The sequence below is a fragment of the Vombatus ursinus genome, unplaced genomic scaffold (genome assembly GCF_900497805.2).
Source record: "Vombatus ursinus unplaced genomic scaffold, bare-nosed wombat genome assembly UNPS02014820.1, whole genome shotgun sequence".
In the NCBI taxonomy this organism is placed as follows: Eukaryota; Metazoa; Chordata; class Mammalia; order Diprotodontia; family Vombatidae; genus Vombatus; species Vombatus ursinus.
The window spans coordinates 3,350,580-3,366,316 of NW_020954598.1; the positions used below are offsets into that span (position 1 = coordinate 3,350,580).

The 15,737-nt window shown below is 38.9% G+C and overlaps 1 protein-coding gene across 12 annotated transcripts in view; it reads right to left on the bottom strand.

Annotated features, from left to right (window-relative positions):
• Positions 1-15,737, bottom strand: part of WNK2 (WNK lysine deficient protein kinase 2) — a 231,050-nt gene that overhangs the window by 72,882 nt on the left and 142,431 nt on the right. For all 12 annotated transcript variants that reach the window (XM_027836981.1, XM_027836983.1, XM_027836982.1 and 9 more), the window contains exons 9-10: positions 10,597-10,793; positions 8,870-9,022 (exon numbers count right to left, since the gene is read on the bottom strand). In XM_027836981.1, coding sequence (XP_027692782.1) covers positions 8,870-9,022; positions 10,597-10,793 — 350 coding nt within the window. The remainder of the gene's footprint in view (positions 1-8,869; positions 9,023-10,596; positions 10,794-15,737) is intronic.

The window sequence follows — 15,737 nt, forward strand, 5'->3', positions numbered from 1 at the left end:
ATGATCTCAGTCAAAGCAAAGAGTTAAAATAGACCTGATTAAAAGGGATAATCAGGGAAACTACATTTTCCTAAAAAGGCAGCATAGATAATGAATACAATTTTTATCTACTTTCTATGATAAAGACATCATTTGTCAAATACATTCTGAATATGGAACTGAGTCAAATTTATAAAAATAAGAGCCATTTCCCAATTGATAAATGGTCAAAGGATATGAACAGGCAGTTTTCAGAAGAACAAATCAAAGCTATCTACAGTCATATGAAAAAATGCTCTAAATCACTATTGCTTAGAGAAATACAAATTGGAATAGCTCTGAGATACGACCTCACACCTAGCAGAAATGATGAATACTGGAAAGGATGAGGGAAAAACAGATACCCTAATTGTTGGTGGGGTTGTGAGAACTGGTGCAACCATTCTGGAGAACAATTTGGAACTATGCCCAAAGGTCTATAAAACTCTGTATACTCTCTGACCCAGCAATACCACTACTAGGTCTATCTCCCAAAGAAATAAAAGAAAAAGGAAACATACCTATATGTACAAAAATATTTACAGCAGCAGAGGGAACTGAGGGGAACAGAACAGCAAGTTGTATTGAGAACTGAGTTCATTATATCTTTCACATGCTATACAGCTCTTTCTGTGGTGGCAAAGAACTGGAAATCGGATGTTCATTAGTTGGGGAATGATGGAATATTTCTGTGCTATGGGATATTATAATGGGAGTAGGGATGGAGGGTGGTTTCAGAAAAAAAACATGGTGAGACCCATATGAACTGATGCAAAGTGAAATGAGAAGAACCAGAAGATCATTGTACAGAGTAACAGCAATGTTGTAATGATGATCAACTGTGAAAGACTTGGCTACTCTGATCAATACAATGATCCAAGTCAATGCCAAAGGACCCATGATGAAAGCATGCTATCATCTCCAGAGAAAGATCTGATGTGCTAACTGAAATATAATTTTCTCTTTCTTTATTTTTTTGTTTCTTTTTTTAATATGACTAATATGGAAATGTTTTGCATGATTTTACATGCATAACTGATAACACTGCTTGCCTTCTCAGCGGGAGGGGGAGGAGGGAATGGGAGGGAAGGAGAGAATTTGGAACTCAAAGTTTAAAAATAAAAGAATGTTGAAAATAAATGATTTTTAAGAGATTGAAATAGAAACTAAAAGGTTTTGCAGCTAATTGGATATATAGGTGGTGGAAGGGTAAATTAATGGGGTTATGAGTCTGAAATAGTGAGTTAGTGGTACCACAAACCACTAGCAGCTGGGGTAGACAGGTTAAGTTTGGGTGGAAGAGATGAGCTTAGTTTTAGAAATGTTTAATTTGAAGTGCTGGTGGGACACCCAAGTGGGATACATCTAACAGATAGTTGGAAGTACAGGCCCATAACTCTGAGAAAAGGCTGGAGAGGGGAGGTGCATCTTTAGAAGTCACTTGCACTTGAAGTCACTCACTTAGCAGGAGAACAGAGAAGATCCCTCTGAAAGAGAATGCAGGGATGGAAAACAAGGGCTCAGCACAGGATGTTGGGAAATAACCATGTGTAACGGGCAGAAAGATTAAGGCAGGAGCAGAAATGAGGAGTTAGAAAGGTAAGAGGATGGTGTCACAGAAGCTAAGGGGAGAAAAAGTATTACACAAGATGACGTATTCAACAGTGTCTAATGCCACAGAGAGACTGAATCAAATAAAGATAAGGAAAAAAGTGTCATTGGATTTGGTGATACGGAGGAAGCTCTTGGAATAGAATCACAAAGTATTGATTTCAAAGGAAAGAGGAATGACTGGGTGGTGAAGAAATAAGTGACAGGAAAGGTAGATTATTGGCAGCAAAGAGGAGATAGATAAAATGGTATAATAGCTTGAAGAGGGTGACAAGGTAAATGGAAGGCTTTCTCTTTTCTTTTTAGAATATGGGAGACCTCAGCATATTTTGGTCTGAGGGTAAGGATCCAATAAAGAAGGAGGAATGGAAGGGGCAAGAGAAGAGGGAAAAGTCTGATGGAGTGAGGTCAAGGAGGAGACAGGTACAGATGGGATAGAAGGCACAGGGAGAGTTACCTTTAGCAAGGAGATAGTGTCACCAGAGAATGGCTGAGGACACAGGGATGACTAGAGGAGCAGAGTTGATGGAATACATGTTGGGTGGGCCAATCTTCTCAGTGAGGTAAATGGTAAGTGAAGAGCTCCCATTTGGTAAGAAGTCAAAGCAAAGAAAGTAGCAATAAGGAATGCTCTAAAATGATGACCATATGGTACAGAGGACTGAGTTGAAACTAAATAACATAGATTTTTAGTGGACCCATTAAATGTAACCTCCAGGAGTTGCCCTTTCTTTGTATCACCCCTCCTCCCCGCATTTACATTGTACCTGACACGTAGTTAAGTAATTATTAAATATTTGCTGACTTGAATAAATGCTTGTTGATGCAGTTGGCGTGCCTTGATCACCCACTACAGAAGCCTCCAGGAGCTCCAAAGTAGGAATACAGGAAGCAAATGGTAGTTAATTAGCAGGGATAGAACACTGAAAGGTCAAGGGAGCGAGGGATTCAAACAAGGAAAAAAGAATGAAGCTGACCCATAAAATGGTTAAGATTGGGTAGGGAGGAAAGTTAGGCCAGAACAGTGATGATAAACTGGGAAAAGAAGAAGTGCTAGGGAATGAGTCACAATGAAAGTGATGAATAGTTGTGGAAAACGTTGAACAGGTTAAAGAAGATGAGATTACTAGTGAGAAAAAGGAATCATGGAGTTTGGTGATTTCTAAGGAATCCTGGTGGTGAGTTGAAGTAGGGTGGATGTATGAATCATAGGCAATGAGAAATTCAAGAAACTAGGAAAGGTAACATGTCTGGGGAAAAGGTGCTGGATTTGGAGTAAGGATCCAGGTTTAAATCTCAGCTCAAGTACTTAACAGCTGCATGACCTTGGGGAAGTTAAATCACCTTGCTAAGCTTCTGTTTCCTCATCTGGAAAATGAAGGGGTTGAACTGGATAAGCTTCTAACACTGCTTTCGGCTCTAAAGCAATGATTGATGATCCACCAAATAATGACAAGGGGTGAGAAGGTTCAATTTCCTCCTCAGCAGTCATACTGGAAAGCTCCAGACCTGGGCTCTCTGTAGGTGCTCTGATCCTGAGTCAGGCATTCCCTTGTATAAGCCAAGCTCAGAAGAATGTCAGAGGAGCCCAGCATGGGTCAGTGCATTAGGACACGACTTGGCAAGTCATTTTTCAAATCTGAACTCCAGCTCTCTGAGTGTCCCAGGGAGGTAGGTCTCTGTTTTTTGCTTGTTTATTTTTATTTTTTTAAGTTTTTTGAAAGGACTGTGGAGAGAAGAGCAGAATAGATAAAGAGTCTTGACTCTGGCCTAAGAAAATAAACTTCACTACAGGGTAGGTGATCCTCAGTGAGGCAAACAGTTAAACAACAGCTGGGTCTACGCATGAGAAACAGTACGGAAATAAAAGAACTGAGGGCTATCAAGGAGCAGATTCCAGAACAGGACAAACCAAATTTTCTCACAACAGTGCTTTTGTGATGCTTCAGCAGAAGGCCTGGGAGGCCATTTCAGATGTCTGCAGTTGGAAAGTATCCCAGTTTAATTCAAAAAACCATAACCTTTCCAACAGAAGGAAGAGAACCACAGTGACCTGTGTACAAAGCCCAAGGTCCTTGTTCACAAACAAGGCTGTGCAAAGATTTTTTTTCCCTCAAATTCCCTCCAAATTCTCCACATGGCTAAAGTATGTAAGCATTAAACATGTTTGTAAAGAGCTTTGCAAACTTTAAAGGGCTAAATAAATGTTAGCTTTTATCACTATTTCTGCTGCAGAAGTGATTTTCCTTAAAATGCAGATGTGATTGTGTCTTCCCTATTCCAGAGGCTCCCCTATTGCTTCTAGAATCAAATACTCCTTTTTTTTAGTTTTTAAAGCCCTAGCTTTCCAGTCTCACTGTACAGTACTCCACATCCAGCACTCATGAAAATTGTGCTATTTCCACTTTAGATTTATGTTACACAATCTCAGCTGAGTACTCACTATGGCAAGACAATCCTTTTATGCCTCCCTAATTAACTTACTATACCATTAACCACAATGGCTCTTTTCATTCCTTCTGAAAAACTCCCATGATTTTCCTTCCCTCCCTCAATTTTCGGCTGAGAGACTTAACTCGTATTTTATTAGGTAGCTGGGTAGTGTAGCCAATTGTGCTGAGTTCAAGTTTGACCCCAGACACTTAATAGCTGTGTGACCTTTGGAAAGTCTCTTAGCTTTTATCTGTCTGAATTTCCTCAACTGTAGAATGGGGATAATAATAGTAGCTGCCTTCCAGGGTTTTTGTGAGGATCAATTAAGACAATATTTGTAAAGTGATTATTATAGTGCCTGGCACATAGTAACCATTTAATAAATGTTTGTTTCCCTGCAAACCCGGAATTAATTTAAGCCACCTGCCAAGAGCTCCTTCTTTTCCTCTCCTCCTAATCCCATACTGTCCAGATGCTTTCCGTCACTGTCTACTCCTTCCCCTCTCTCACATGAAGAGGTGGTCCTCCCTGCCATAGTCAACCCTTCCACGTGCATAATCGATCCCATTCCATCTCATTTCCTTTAACAGACTGCACCCTCAATAATCATCACAATCTCACTGATCTGTCTGCAGGGTGCTTCTCTACTGCCTGCAGATATGCCTTAGTTCCCCCCACCCTCACTCAATTTGTTCCCCCTCCCTTTTGTGACTAAATTATTTGAGAAGGTGGTCTACAAAATATTCTTTCACTTCCTTAACCCTCTGAAGTTTGAATTCTGACCTTGCCATTCAATTGAAACTACTCTCTCCAAAGTTCGAGATTTAACTGCCATATCTAATACTTTTTTCCAGTCTTCGTCCTTCTTGAACTTTTTGCAGCCATTGACTCCACCAATCATCCTCTTTTCCCTGAAAAAGGCTTTTATGATACTGCTGTCTCCTGTTCCTTCCCCTACCTGTATGACCACTCCTTCCAAGTCTCCTTTGCTGGATTCAGGTCAGACCTGCTAATGGTAGGTTTCCCCTCGAGCTCTATCTAAGGCCCTCTTCTCTTCTCCCATTATACTATTTCACTTGATGACCTAACGAGCTCCCATGGATTCAATTATCTCTATGCTAATAATTCTCAGCATACTATTTCTCCATCCCTAACCTCTCTTCCTAACCTACAGATTCATATTTCAAACTGAATGTCCCAGAGACACCTTAAACTCAACCTTTTCAAACATGAACTCCTCTTTTTTTTTTTTTAATAAAACCCTCTCCTTTTCTCAAAAATCCCTATTCAATCCCTAAGCAAGAGTACCACCACCCTATTGGTCATCCAAGTTTGCAACCTTGATGTCATTCATTCTCAGTTTCTCACTCTCTTACTCTCCGCCTCAATATTCAATCTATTGCCAAGTCTGATGAATTCTATTTTCTTAATATCTCTCATAACTATTTCCTTTTCTCTAAAAGCACAGACCTTGTTATAGGTTCTTATTACTTCATGCCTGGACTATTGCAATAGCCTGCTGGTTGGTCTTCCTCCCTCACGTCTTTTCTCTTTTCAGTTCATCCTCCACTTAGCTATCAAATTAATCTTCTTAAAATACAGATCTGATCACGTTACCCACTCAATAAACTCTAATGGCTCACTATCACCATCTGTATAAAATATAAAATGCCCTTTTTGGTGTTCAAGTTCTTTCATAATCTGCCTCCTCCCTCTTCCTACCTTTCCAGCATTATTATACCTTATTCAACCTTACATATTCTGTGATCCAGTGACACTGGCCTACTTGGGGTTCCTTTCACAAGTTACTGTATCGCCCAACTCCGGGCATTTTCAATGGCTGTCATCCATGTCTGAAATGCCTTGCTTTCTCCTCTCCGCCTCCCATCCTTCAAGTACCAGATAAAATCTCACTTTCTGAGATGCCTATCCAGATCCCCCTTAATATTAATGCCTTCCCTCTGTTAATTATCTCCTCTACACACACACACACACACACACACACACACACCCATGTTATATAATATACATATAATAGACACATATGTATGTACTATATGTGCATGTCTATGTACATATATGTAAATATATAATATCTTTACATAAATATATAATGTATATAACACATGTAAAATGTATTACACATCTTGTTTGCATGTTGTCTCAATCCTTAGTCTGTGTATTCCTTGAGAGCAAAAACCATCCTGCTGTTGTTTGTGGCGCATGGGACATAGTAGATTACTGACTGTGCAATCCAATCAAACTGGCCTTTTATTTGTTCCTTATGCAAAACTACATCTTCCATCCCAAACCTTTCTACTACCCATCTCCTATGTGTGGAATTCACTTCGACCTCACCTCCACCTTGAAGAACTCTTTTCTTCGATTGAGTAAGCTCAAGCACCCCCTTCTACATGAAACCAACCCCAATTTGTGCTATTTTTCTACACTACTCTGTTCTTAATTTCCTTGTATTTATTGTATTCTGTATATGTTTCTTTTTTTTTTCTTTTCCTTTTTTGGAGGCAATAGGGGTTAAGTGACTTGTCCAGGATTACACAGCTAGTAAATGTCCAAGGCCAAATTTGAACTCAAGTCCTCCTGACTCCAGGGCTGGTACTCTAACCACTGTAACACCTAGCTGCCCCTTCTGTACATTTTCTGTATATACTTACATATGTCCTGTTTGTCTCTTCTGTAGGATGTGTAATTCTTTGTGAGTAGGGTTTTATTCATTATATTTGTTCCTAATAGTGTCTGGTACACAATGGGTATTTAGTGAGTGATCATCATTTTGATATCTGATGTTGATTAGGGCTTCAGGACTTATTTCAGGATACACTTTACTACTCTTAGAAGAAAAATAATATAGATTTTGGCCCATGCAGGTAGCAGGTATCTTTGGAGGGGAAAGTACTTAAAACCAATTTTTGCCATTTTTCTTAGAAAATATGTAAATTGAGAAAAATCCATCATAAGTAAAACTCAGCAACGAAAAGACCATCAAACCAATAAGTGTGTGCCATCAGGTAAGAAAAGTGACTCATACCCTTTGCACCAGCAAACCCACTACTGACCTCTTAAAGAAGTCAACAAGAGAAATAAAGAACCAGTATAAATTGAAATACAGTAGCACTTTTCATGCAAAAAACTAAAAATCAAGTGGATACTCATCATCTGAGGAATGACTAAGCAAACTGCAATACATGAACATAATGAAATAATTGTGCAGCTCTCCCTTTCACCTGGAAACACTGTCATTGCCTCCTACACGAGTGCTTTCCTCATGGCCCAAATTCTTAGTGACCTGGCCCAGTAAAATTACTTTGTATTTTTAATATACTTTATTTTTATGCTTCTATTTTTACCTCAATGGAATGTTTCATTTTTGTCTCTAGCACCTAGCACATGTACTTGGCACGCAGCATGTACTAAATGAATGAATATGAGGAATTCAAAGAAACATGGGAAGATCTTACAAATTTGTAAAGACTGAAATATTCAATCAATAAACACTTATTAAGGATTTATTCACATGCTATGGGAAGACAATCTACAAACAAATATATACATATAAGACATATTACAGTGAAAATGGGAGGTAATCCAAGAGGGAAAGAACTAACAATTCAATGCCTTGGATTCTTGTGGAAGGTGGGATTTGACCTAAGTCTTTAAAGAAGCCAGGGATGTCAGGAGGCATAAATGAAGATGGAGAGCATTCCAGGCAAAGAGGAAGGACTCAGGGAGTGGAGTGCTATGTATTGAGTAACGGAAGACAAGCATTATTGGGGGAATAAAGTGTATGAAGGAGCCAGATTGTAAAGGGCTTTAAATGCCAAATAGAGGATTTCATAGCTGATCCTGGAGGTAGTAGGGAGCCCCTGGAGTCTGAGTAGGTGACATAATCAGACAGACAATCACTTTGGCAGCTGAATAGAGAATGGACTGGATTATGGAAAAGACTTAATGCACGGAGACCAACTAGAAGGCTACTGCTGTAGATGAGGTATGAGATGACAGAGCTTCACAGGATGGCAGCTGTGTGAATTGAGAGAAGGGAATATATGAGGGATGATGTGAAGTCAACAAGCTGGATATTGGCAGGGGTAAAGATGACTCCAACATTGTGAGTCTGGGTGACTGGTGATTCTCTCAACAGTAATAGAGACATTATAAAGAAAGGTGCTTTTGTAGGGAAGGTAATGAGGTCTGTTTTGGACATGTTGAATTAGAGATGCCTATAGGCTATTCCTTTCAAGATATCTAAGAGGCAGCTGAGGATATGAAACTAGAGCTCAGAAGAGAGGTAAGGGCTGGATAAATAAATCTGGGAATCATCTTCAATAGAGATAATAACTGAACCCATGTGAACTGATGAGATCACCCAGAAAAATAATACAGAGGGAGAAGAGATGAGATCCTAAGACGGAGCACTGGAGGAAATAAGCAGAAACAGTAAGAACAAAATATACAATGACTACAACAATGGCAACAAAAAGAACTCTAAAAGAAAGCTCAACTCCAGAAAATGGTAATAATCAATTCTGCTCTGGAAAACTAATAATAAAACATACCTTCCTTCTCTCAACAGAAAGACAGGCTACTTAAAGAGGCAGAACATTAGATATAAAATGCAATCACTTATTTGTTTTAGCTTAACTTTTTCTTTATTCTATTTTGGAGAGAGAGGTGCCATATCAAGAAGTGACTGTAATGTAGAAACAAAAGGCATTAATATAAGCTCTCTTACCCATCTCTCCCTTGAAGACTGGATAAGAGAGACAAAGAAATTTTACAGACTTACCTGCTGGGTGGGTAACATAGATGGCGTTGGCCCAATATGCCCTGAAGCAACTGTTGTTGGCTGCACTGAAAAAGTCATTGCTGGTTCTGGGTAATGTTGCTGTGGTCTCGGAGGGAGTACAGTGGAAGAAACAGGGCCCACAGTCAGTCCAGGCTGAGAAGAACAGAAAGCACACCCTTCAATTTTTTTTCTTTTTTTTTTGGAACAGCCTGAAGGCATGGTAGACTTTAATGTGAAACAGGCTAACTACTCAAATATATCCAAAATGGATGGTAGGAAAAAGACAATGACAAAGAAGAAAATGACAATTCACTAGGAAATTTTGGGGTTATCAAAGGCTACCTCCAAGAAAAAGAAAAGCATAAAAAGTTCTTTCCCAAGGAAGACTATTTTGTTTCTTAGTATTGTTAGTGCCAAGTACAGTGACTTGCATATAGGAGACACGTTAAAAGTTTGTTAAATTGAATAACATACGTGCCAACAATATTACCTTGTACCCATCTATGTGGATAAAATGCTCTTCTATATCCCTAGCAAAGCTAGAACTATGGATAAGCAGCCACACAGGACATAACAGGTAGGGTGAAACTTCTTAATATGGTATTATTTTCATGAATGTATACATCTCACTGCCAGAAGATTCCACTCTTCACAGTAAAGAGGTTTTTTTATTTTTAAATAACACAAACAAACACACACACACACACACACTTTGTATCAGAAAGATCTTGACCAGTAAGAATGTGGTGACCTTTCCTTGATATTCAGACAATTATATATTATTATATTTATTATTATACAAATTACACAATTTCACCTGTTTTAGGGGAAATGTCTTTCTGGATACTACAGAAGATTTTCTTCTTCTCATTCATATCTAGGACTTATTTCCTATCTTCCCTTCACAGGGAAGGTTGCCACAGCAAATCTCCAGTTACTTCAGCTACATGTCCCTAACAGCAGTCATTGAGTTAACAAAAGAAAAAGCATGACAAAAGAAAGCACAAGAAAGAAGCGACCATGTGCTCACCAATGGAACTTGAGTTCTCCTCAATGACCTAGTGAGTTAATGGTGGTTGAGTAGAATTATTAGGTATGTTGAGACCATCTGCTGCATCCGGGGGGAGTTTGCAAAAATGCCACAAAATACTCTGTGTGTGTGTGAATTTGAACTCAGTTTTAATAAAAATAAGGAAATGCAAACTATATAATTTCCTATTTAAAAGAAAGCTAGCTGGCCTATGCTGTTATGGCAAGATGAAAAATATGTAAATACAAATTTAAAAATCAATATCTAAGCTATTTAGTATGAATAATAAGTGAGGAAGAATGAGAAGTTGGGGACAATGAGGAAAAAAATGAAATACAGCTAACTCTCAGTGACATATGTGTGAATAATTCACTTTGAGGATTATCCCATGACAAATTTTTAATCCCAAATTGATATCCCCCCTGCTTCTTGGTGAGCTTCTGGCCAAATCTGGTAAAGTCAGACAGCACACACTATGAGACTGCAACCTAATTTGTCAAAGTCAAACTAAGTTGCCTAAAGTGCTCCAAAGCCAAGCAGAAATGATTCTTGGTTTATTCAACAGTATTCGTTCCCCATTCCCCCGGCCATTAGAGAAAACAACTGAGAGTTGATGGTAGTGGTAATTCAGGAAACTCATCTTATGAACAGATCACCTTATAAACACGAGCAATGAGGATTGAAATTGAGAACTTACCGCTGTAGGCTGCTGGTAGGGCCCCAGAGATGGGTGGCCCTGTGTCCCAACCTGACCATCACTGACAGGTGGGCTGTAGACTCGCTGAATAGTGGGAGGGATGGCATCAGGCAGGGAAGAGTAAATCACGCTCTGCTGGCTACTCTGGGAATCTGAGTACACAGTGGAGCCTTGGCCACTGTCAAATGTGCTGTCCGCTGGAGGCGGCAAACAAACAAATAAAAGGTTTAGGGTAAACATTTTAAAAACACTATGATCCCATTAATGCCCAGAACAAAGAATTTTGGACATGTTCAGGAAAATAGAAACATGAGCACAACACAAAAACCCACTACTCTGTTAGAACTCACTTCTAAGGAATTTGTTAAAACTTTTTGCAAAGAACATCAGCTCTGAAAGAGGTGGGTCTGCTCTATATGTCAGAAGGTAATTAAAGCCACCAGCTTGACTACTACAACATTCATTGTACTGAGGAAGCATCACATTGTAAGAAGGGTCCTGTCTCCCAATTCCCATGTTATCATATACATTCACATTTGTACATATTGTCTGACCACACAGAATATAAACTCCTTGAGGGAAAAGATTGTTCAAGAGTAGGCACTCAATAAACTACTTTTCAATAATTTATAATTTCAAGTATTTCAAACACTCGATTGAACAATTTCAAGTCTTTTAAAGAGCTAACTGGGGGGCAGCTAGCTGGAGTAGTGGATAGAGCACTGGCCTTGGATTCAGGAGGACCCGAGTTCAAATCTGGCCTCAGAAACATAACACTTACTAGCTATGTGACCCTGGGCAAGTCACTTAAATCCCATTGCCCCAAAATAAATAAATAAATAAATGAATGAAAATAAAGAGCTAGCTGTATGCCAAACATTGTTCTAAGTGGTGGGGAAACAAAGTAACGACATACTGGTGACTGGCCCTTTAGGAACCAACATCCTACGGACGGGGAGAGAACATTTACATATGAGCTACATACAAAGCATCAATCAACCAGCACCTACTAGGTGTCAGAGAAACAAGAACAAAAATGAAATGTCCCTTAATTCCAGGAGCTCACATTCCATTAGGGAGAAAAAACCAAGTACACATAATAATATATCAAATAGGTACAAAATTAATATAAGGAAAGGCAGGGGGCAGCTAGGTAGTGCAGTGGATAGAGCACCACCCCTGAAGTCAGGAGGACATGAGTTCAAATCCAGCCTCAGACCAAACACTTGACACTTACTAGCTGTGTGACCCTGGGCAAGTCACTTAACCCCAATTGCCTAAAATTATATATGTGTGTGTGTGCCATCCTTAATTTCTCTCCTTACTCTGCTTCCGACCCTCTACACTTTGTCCCTGGATGGGCCCCCCCACTCCCCTAACATTTTTCAGCTCCCTTTTGGGAAGTCTCCTTTAGAATGTCAGTTCCTTGCAGGCAGTGATTGTCTTTCTTTCAGTTTGTATTTGTCCCCAGGGCTTAGCTAAGTATCTGGTATATAATAAGCACTTGATGCTCACTGACTGATCTGACAAGGTAATTTTAGGAGGGATTGTACTAGTGAGTAAAGGATCAGGAAAGATTTCATGTAGCAGGTCATGCTTCAACTGCAACTTAACAGAAACCAGAGGATCCAAAAGCAGAGGGTGAGGAAGACGTATATTCCACACATGGAGGACGGCCAGATCAAAGGTTTGGAGACAATGCTGCGTATAGTGTTGAAAAAGAAGATATAGTATGGCTGGATCAGAGTATGTAGACAGGAAGAACATACATTGGGAAAGTAGGAAGGGACAGGTTTGTAAAGAATTTTTATATACTAAACATGTAAACTCATATTTATTCGATCCCAGAGATAATAAGGGATCACTGGAGTTTATCGAGTAGGGGAGTGATATGATGTGATCAGTCCTATTGATAACACTTAAAAGATTGGCAGACTTCACAACAGACCAGTAGAGTCACTTGAATAGGTCTTGCCTACATTTGGTATTTAGGAAAAATAAACCCACAGAGTAACATCTCAGTATTCTGGTTGCTGTCCCATTATGAAAGCAAAGTGTATGTCTGGATCCTCCATCCAGCATTCTATGCACTACCAAGTTCACCATGAGCCAAGCTTTTTTACAAAAGAACTGCACAATCCATTGCTTTGTTGCTGCTCATCAGGCAGAGATTTGGTCTGAATTCAAGTCTGGAAACTGCAGAAGCTTGGCAATTGGTCCATCGTGGCATCTTTGTAAAATGTAAGTCAGGATTATAATGGTTTTACTGAATATTAAAGCTTGAGAGGGGCCTTTTCAGATTCACTGAAGCTTATTAAATATCTCCATACAATTAACAAGCTTGTTTCACTAAAACTATTGTGTCTCTCAGTGGAAAATTCCAAGATGGTGCCCATGGAAATTGTTCAGTCTACAGCTTTCATTTCAGTAAAAATGAAAAATGACAGCTGGTTCTCAATCCCGCCTTTCTTGTTCCCATATCCCAAAGGAAACTCTCAATGTCAGCGACAGCCAAGCTGCCAGCCTCAGGATTCGCATGCACCAAATGGCAAGCTTTTTTTCCCTAACTCAATAATCAGACGAATGCTAGTACAGCAGTGGGGAAAGCCAATTTTGCCAATGTACTCTTGCAGAGAGCAAAAAGAAAAAGAAAAAAACATGTTTTGAGTGGTAGTGGTAGTGTTTATGACCTGATTCAATTCTTCTCTCTTCTCTTCTAAGTGCATTCAGATGTTTAATTTAAATTTATGAAACAAAATTTAACCTTGAATTGTGCAGTCATCTATCACTCACTCTGTAAGGCAGCATGGTTTGGAGGATGGTGTGCTTGACTTGGAGTCAGGACGATTTACATTCAAATCCCACCTGTGACACTGACCAGCTATGTGACCCTGTGACCTCTCTTCATTGGTACAGTGGAGACAATAACACCAGTAGTACTATCAAACACAGTTGCTATGGGGCTTGATGGAAGCAGCAGTTTAAAGAACTTTGCAAACACTAAGGTGCCTGGAACATTGTAAGCTCTTAATAAATCCTTACTTCCTCTACTCCCTTTTTTCTCCCTTTTTCCTTCCCCCTTCTCTCCTCCTTTCCTCTCTGTTATTATTACTATCATGCATACATACCATCACGCACAGTGATTTAGTAAACAGGAAGATTTACAAGTCCCAACTCTAGGAGCCTACACTAAGCTTTACTCTTTAAGTTTCAGTAATAAACCAGGTAGTCAATAGACTCTTCATATTACTTCCTTGGATTTTTGGATTTCCTTTGAACTTACAATAGCAAATGAGTAGAAACATAAGTAAACTCAAAACCAAATGGCAAAGTGCATAGAAGTAAAATCAATTATATGCCGAAACAAACTCTGTTTACAGCATTTTGAGTGCACATAGGTATTAAATTATTAACCTACAAAACAAGCTTTTTTTCCAACTCCCCAACAGGAGAGAGCTGTTTATACTAGGCTGAAGAATCTAAAAGCACTATCAATCAAAACTGTTAAGACACAGACTACTGGATTATGTGGTAAAGCACCATATGAATATGCGGGGTTAGAAATCAATTGGGGTTTTGTTTCCAATTTCCTTATGCTGTGTAAACTGCCTGCAAATGTCATAAAAGAGGCTCCCTTAGATGATTCAGCTACTCAAGTGTTTATCCACTAATGTATGCTATTGAACAGCACACCCAAGTTGAGGGATTTGCTCTGCAGTTCCCAGGCCAATTCCATTTTTTAACTAAGCACAAATTAGCTTTCTTCACAGTTTCTAAACAAAGAAACTGGACTAAGCACTTGGTAAAGCTGACCACTGGACATAACCAATGACTGACCCTTTCCCTCTTCACCATACACTCAAAAATGAAGAAGGGAGAAAAGGAGGAAGGAAAGAAGGGAACAAACATTTTTAAAGGACCTACTGTGTGCCAGGCACTGTGTTAAACACTTTACAAATACTATCTCATTTGATCTTCACAACAACAACTTTGGGAAGTTGGTGCTATTACTGGTTCCATTTTTATAGTTGAGGAAACTGAGGCAAACATAGGTTAAGTGATTTGCCCAGAATCACATGTCTAGAAAGTATCTGAGGCTGAATTTGAACTCATTCCTCACTCCATGCCCAGGACTCTATCCACTGTACCACCAAGTTGTCTCCTGAACTGTTGCCCAGGGTAACTCTATATAAGGACTATCTACTATCAATGAAAGTAGTAGTAAAACCTCCTTTTCTATCTATTCGATATTAAGTGCCAGCAATCAAATGTAACCCCAGTTTTCTCATCTTTAAAATGAGGCAATTTATGAGATTTTTATAGGAGATGATTCATCAATTTATTCATGGATTTTTAATCAAATGTTTATGCCAACCCCCAAACTAAGATATTTAAATTGTTTTGAATGCTTTCACTAAAGCAACTATTGCTTTTAGTCTGTTTATTTTTCTTTACAAACTAAAGTAGTTTTTTCTTAAAAAAAAAAAACAGACAAACCCAGACCAAAGTAATTACTTTTAAAATGAACTATTTTAGTTGTAAATATAATGTGTTTCATCCAGAGAAAGAACTAGTCTGACTGCAGAATGAAGTATACTATGTGCTCTCTTTTTTTTTTTCTTCTATTTTGTTTCTTCTTTTTGTGGTTCCTCCTACTAGTTCTAATTCTTCTTTACAACATGACTAATGTGAAAATATGTTTAATAGGAATGTATATGTAAAGTCTATATCAGATTGTGTGCTATCTTGGAGAGGGAGGTGAGGAGCGAGGGGAAGCAAATTTAAAACTCAAAAGCTTATAGAAGTGAATGTCAAAAACTAAAAATAAATTAATTTTTTAAAAATATAATGTGTTTTACTATGCCCAAAGAGCTATAAAAATGTGCATACCCTTTGACCCAGCCATAGCACTTCTAGGGCTATATCCCAAAGAGATCATACAAATGGGAAAAGGACTCACATGTACAAAATATTTATAGCAGCTCTTTTTGTGGTGGCAAAGAATTGGAAATTGAGGGAATGCCCATCAACTGGAGAAGGGCTGAAGAAGTTATGATATGTGAAAGTAATGGAGTACTACTGTGCTATAAGAAATGATGAACAGGCAGACTTCAGAAAAACCTGAAAAGACTTGTATGGTC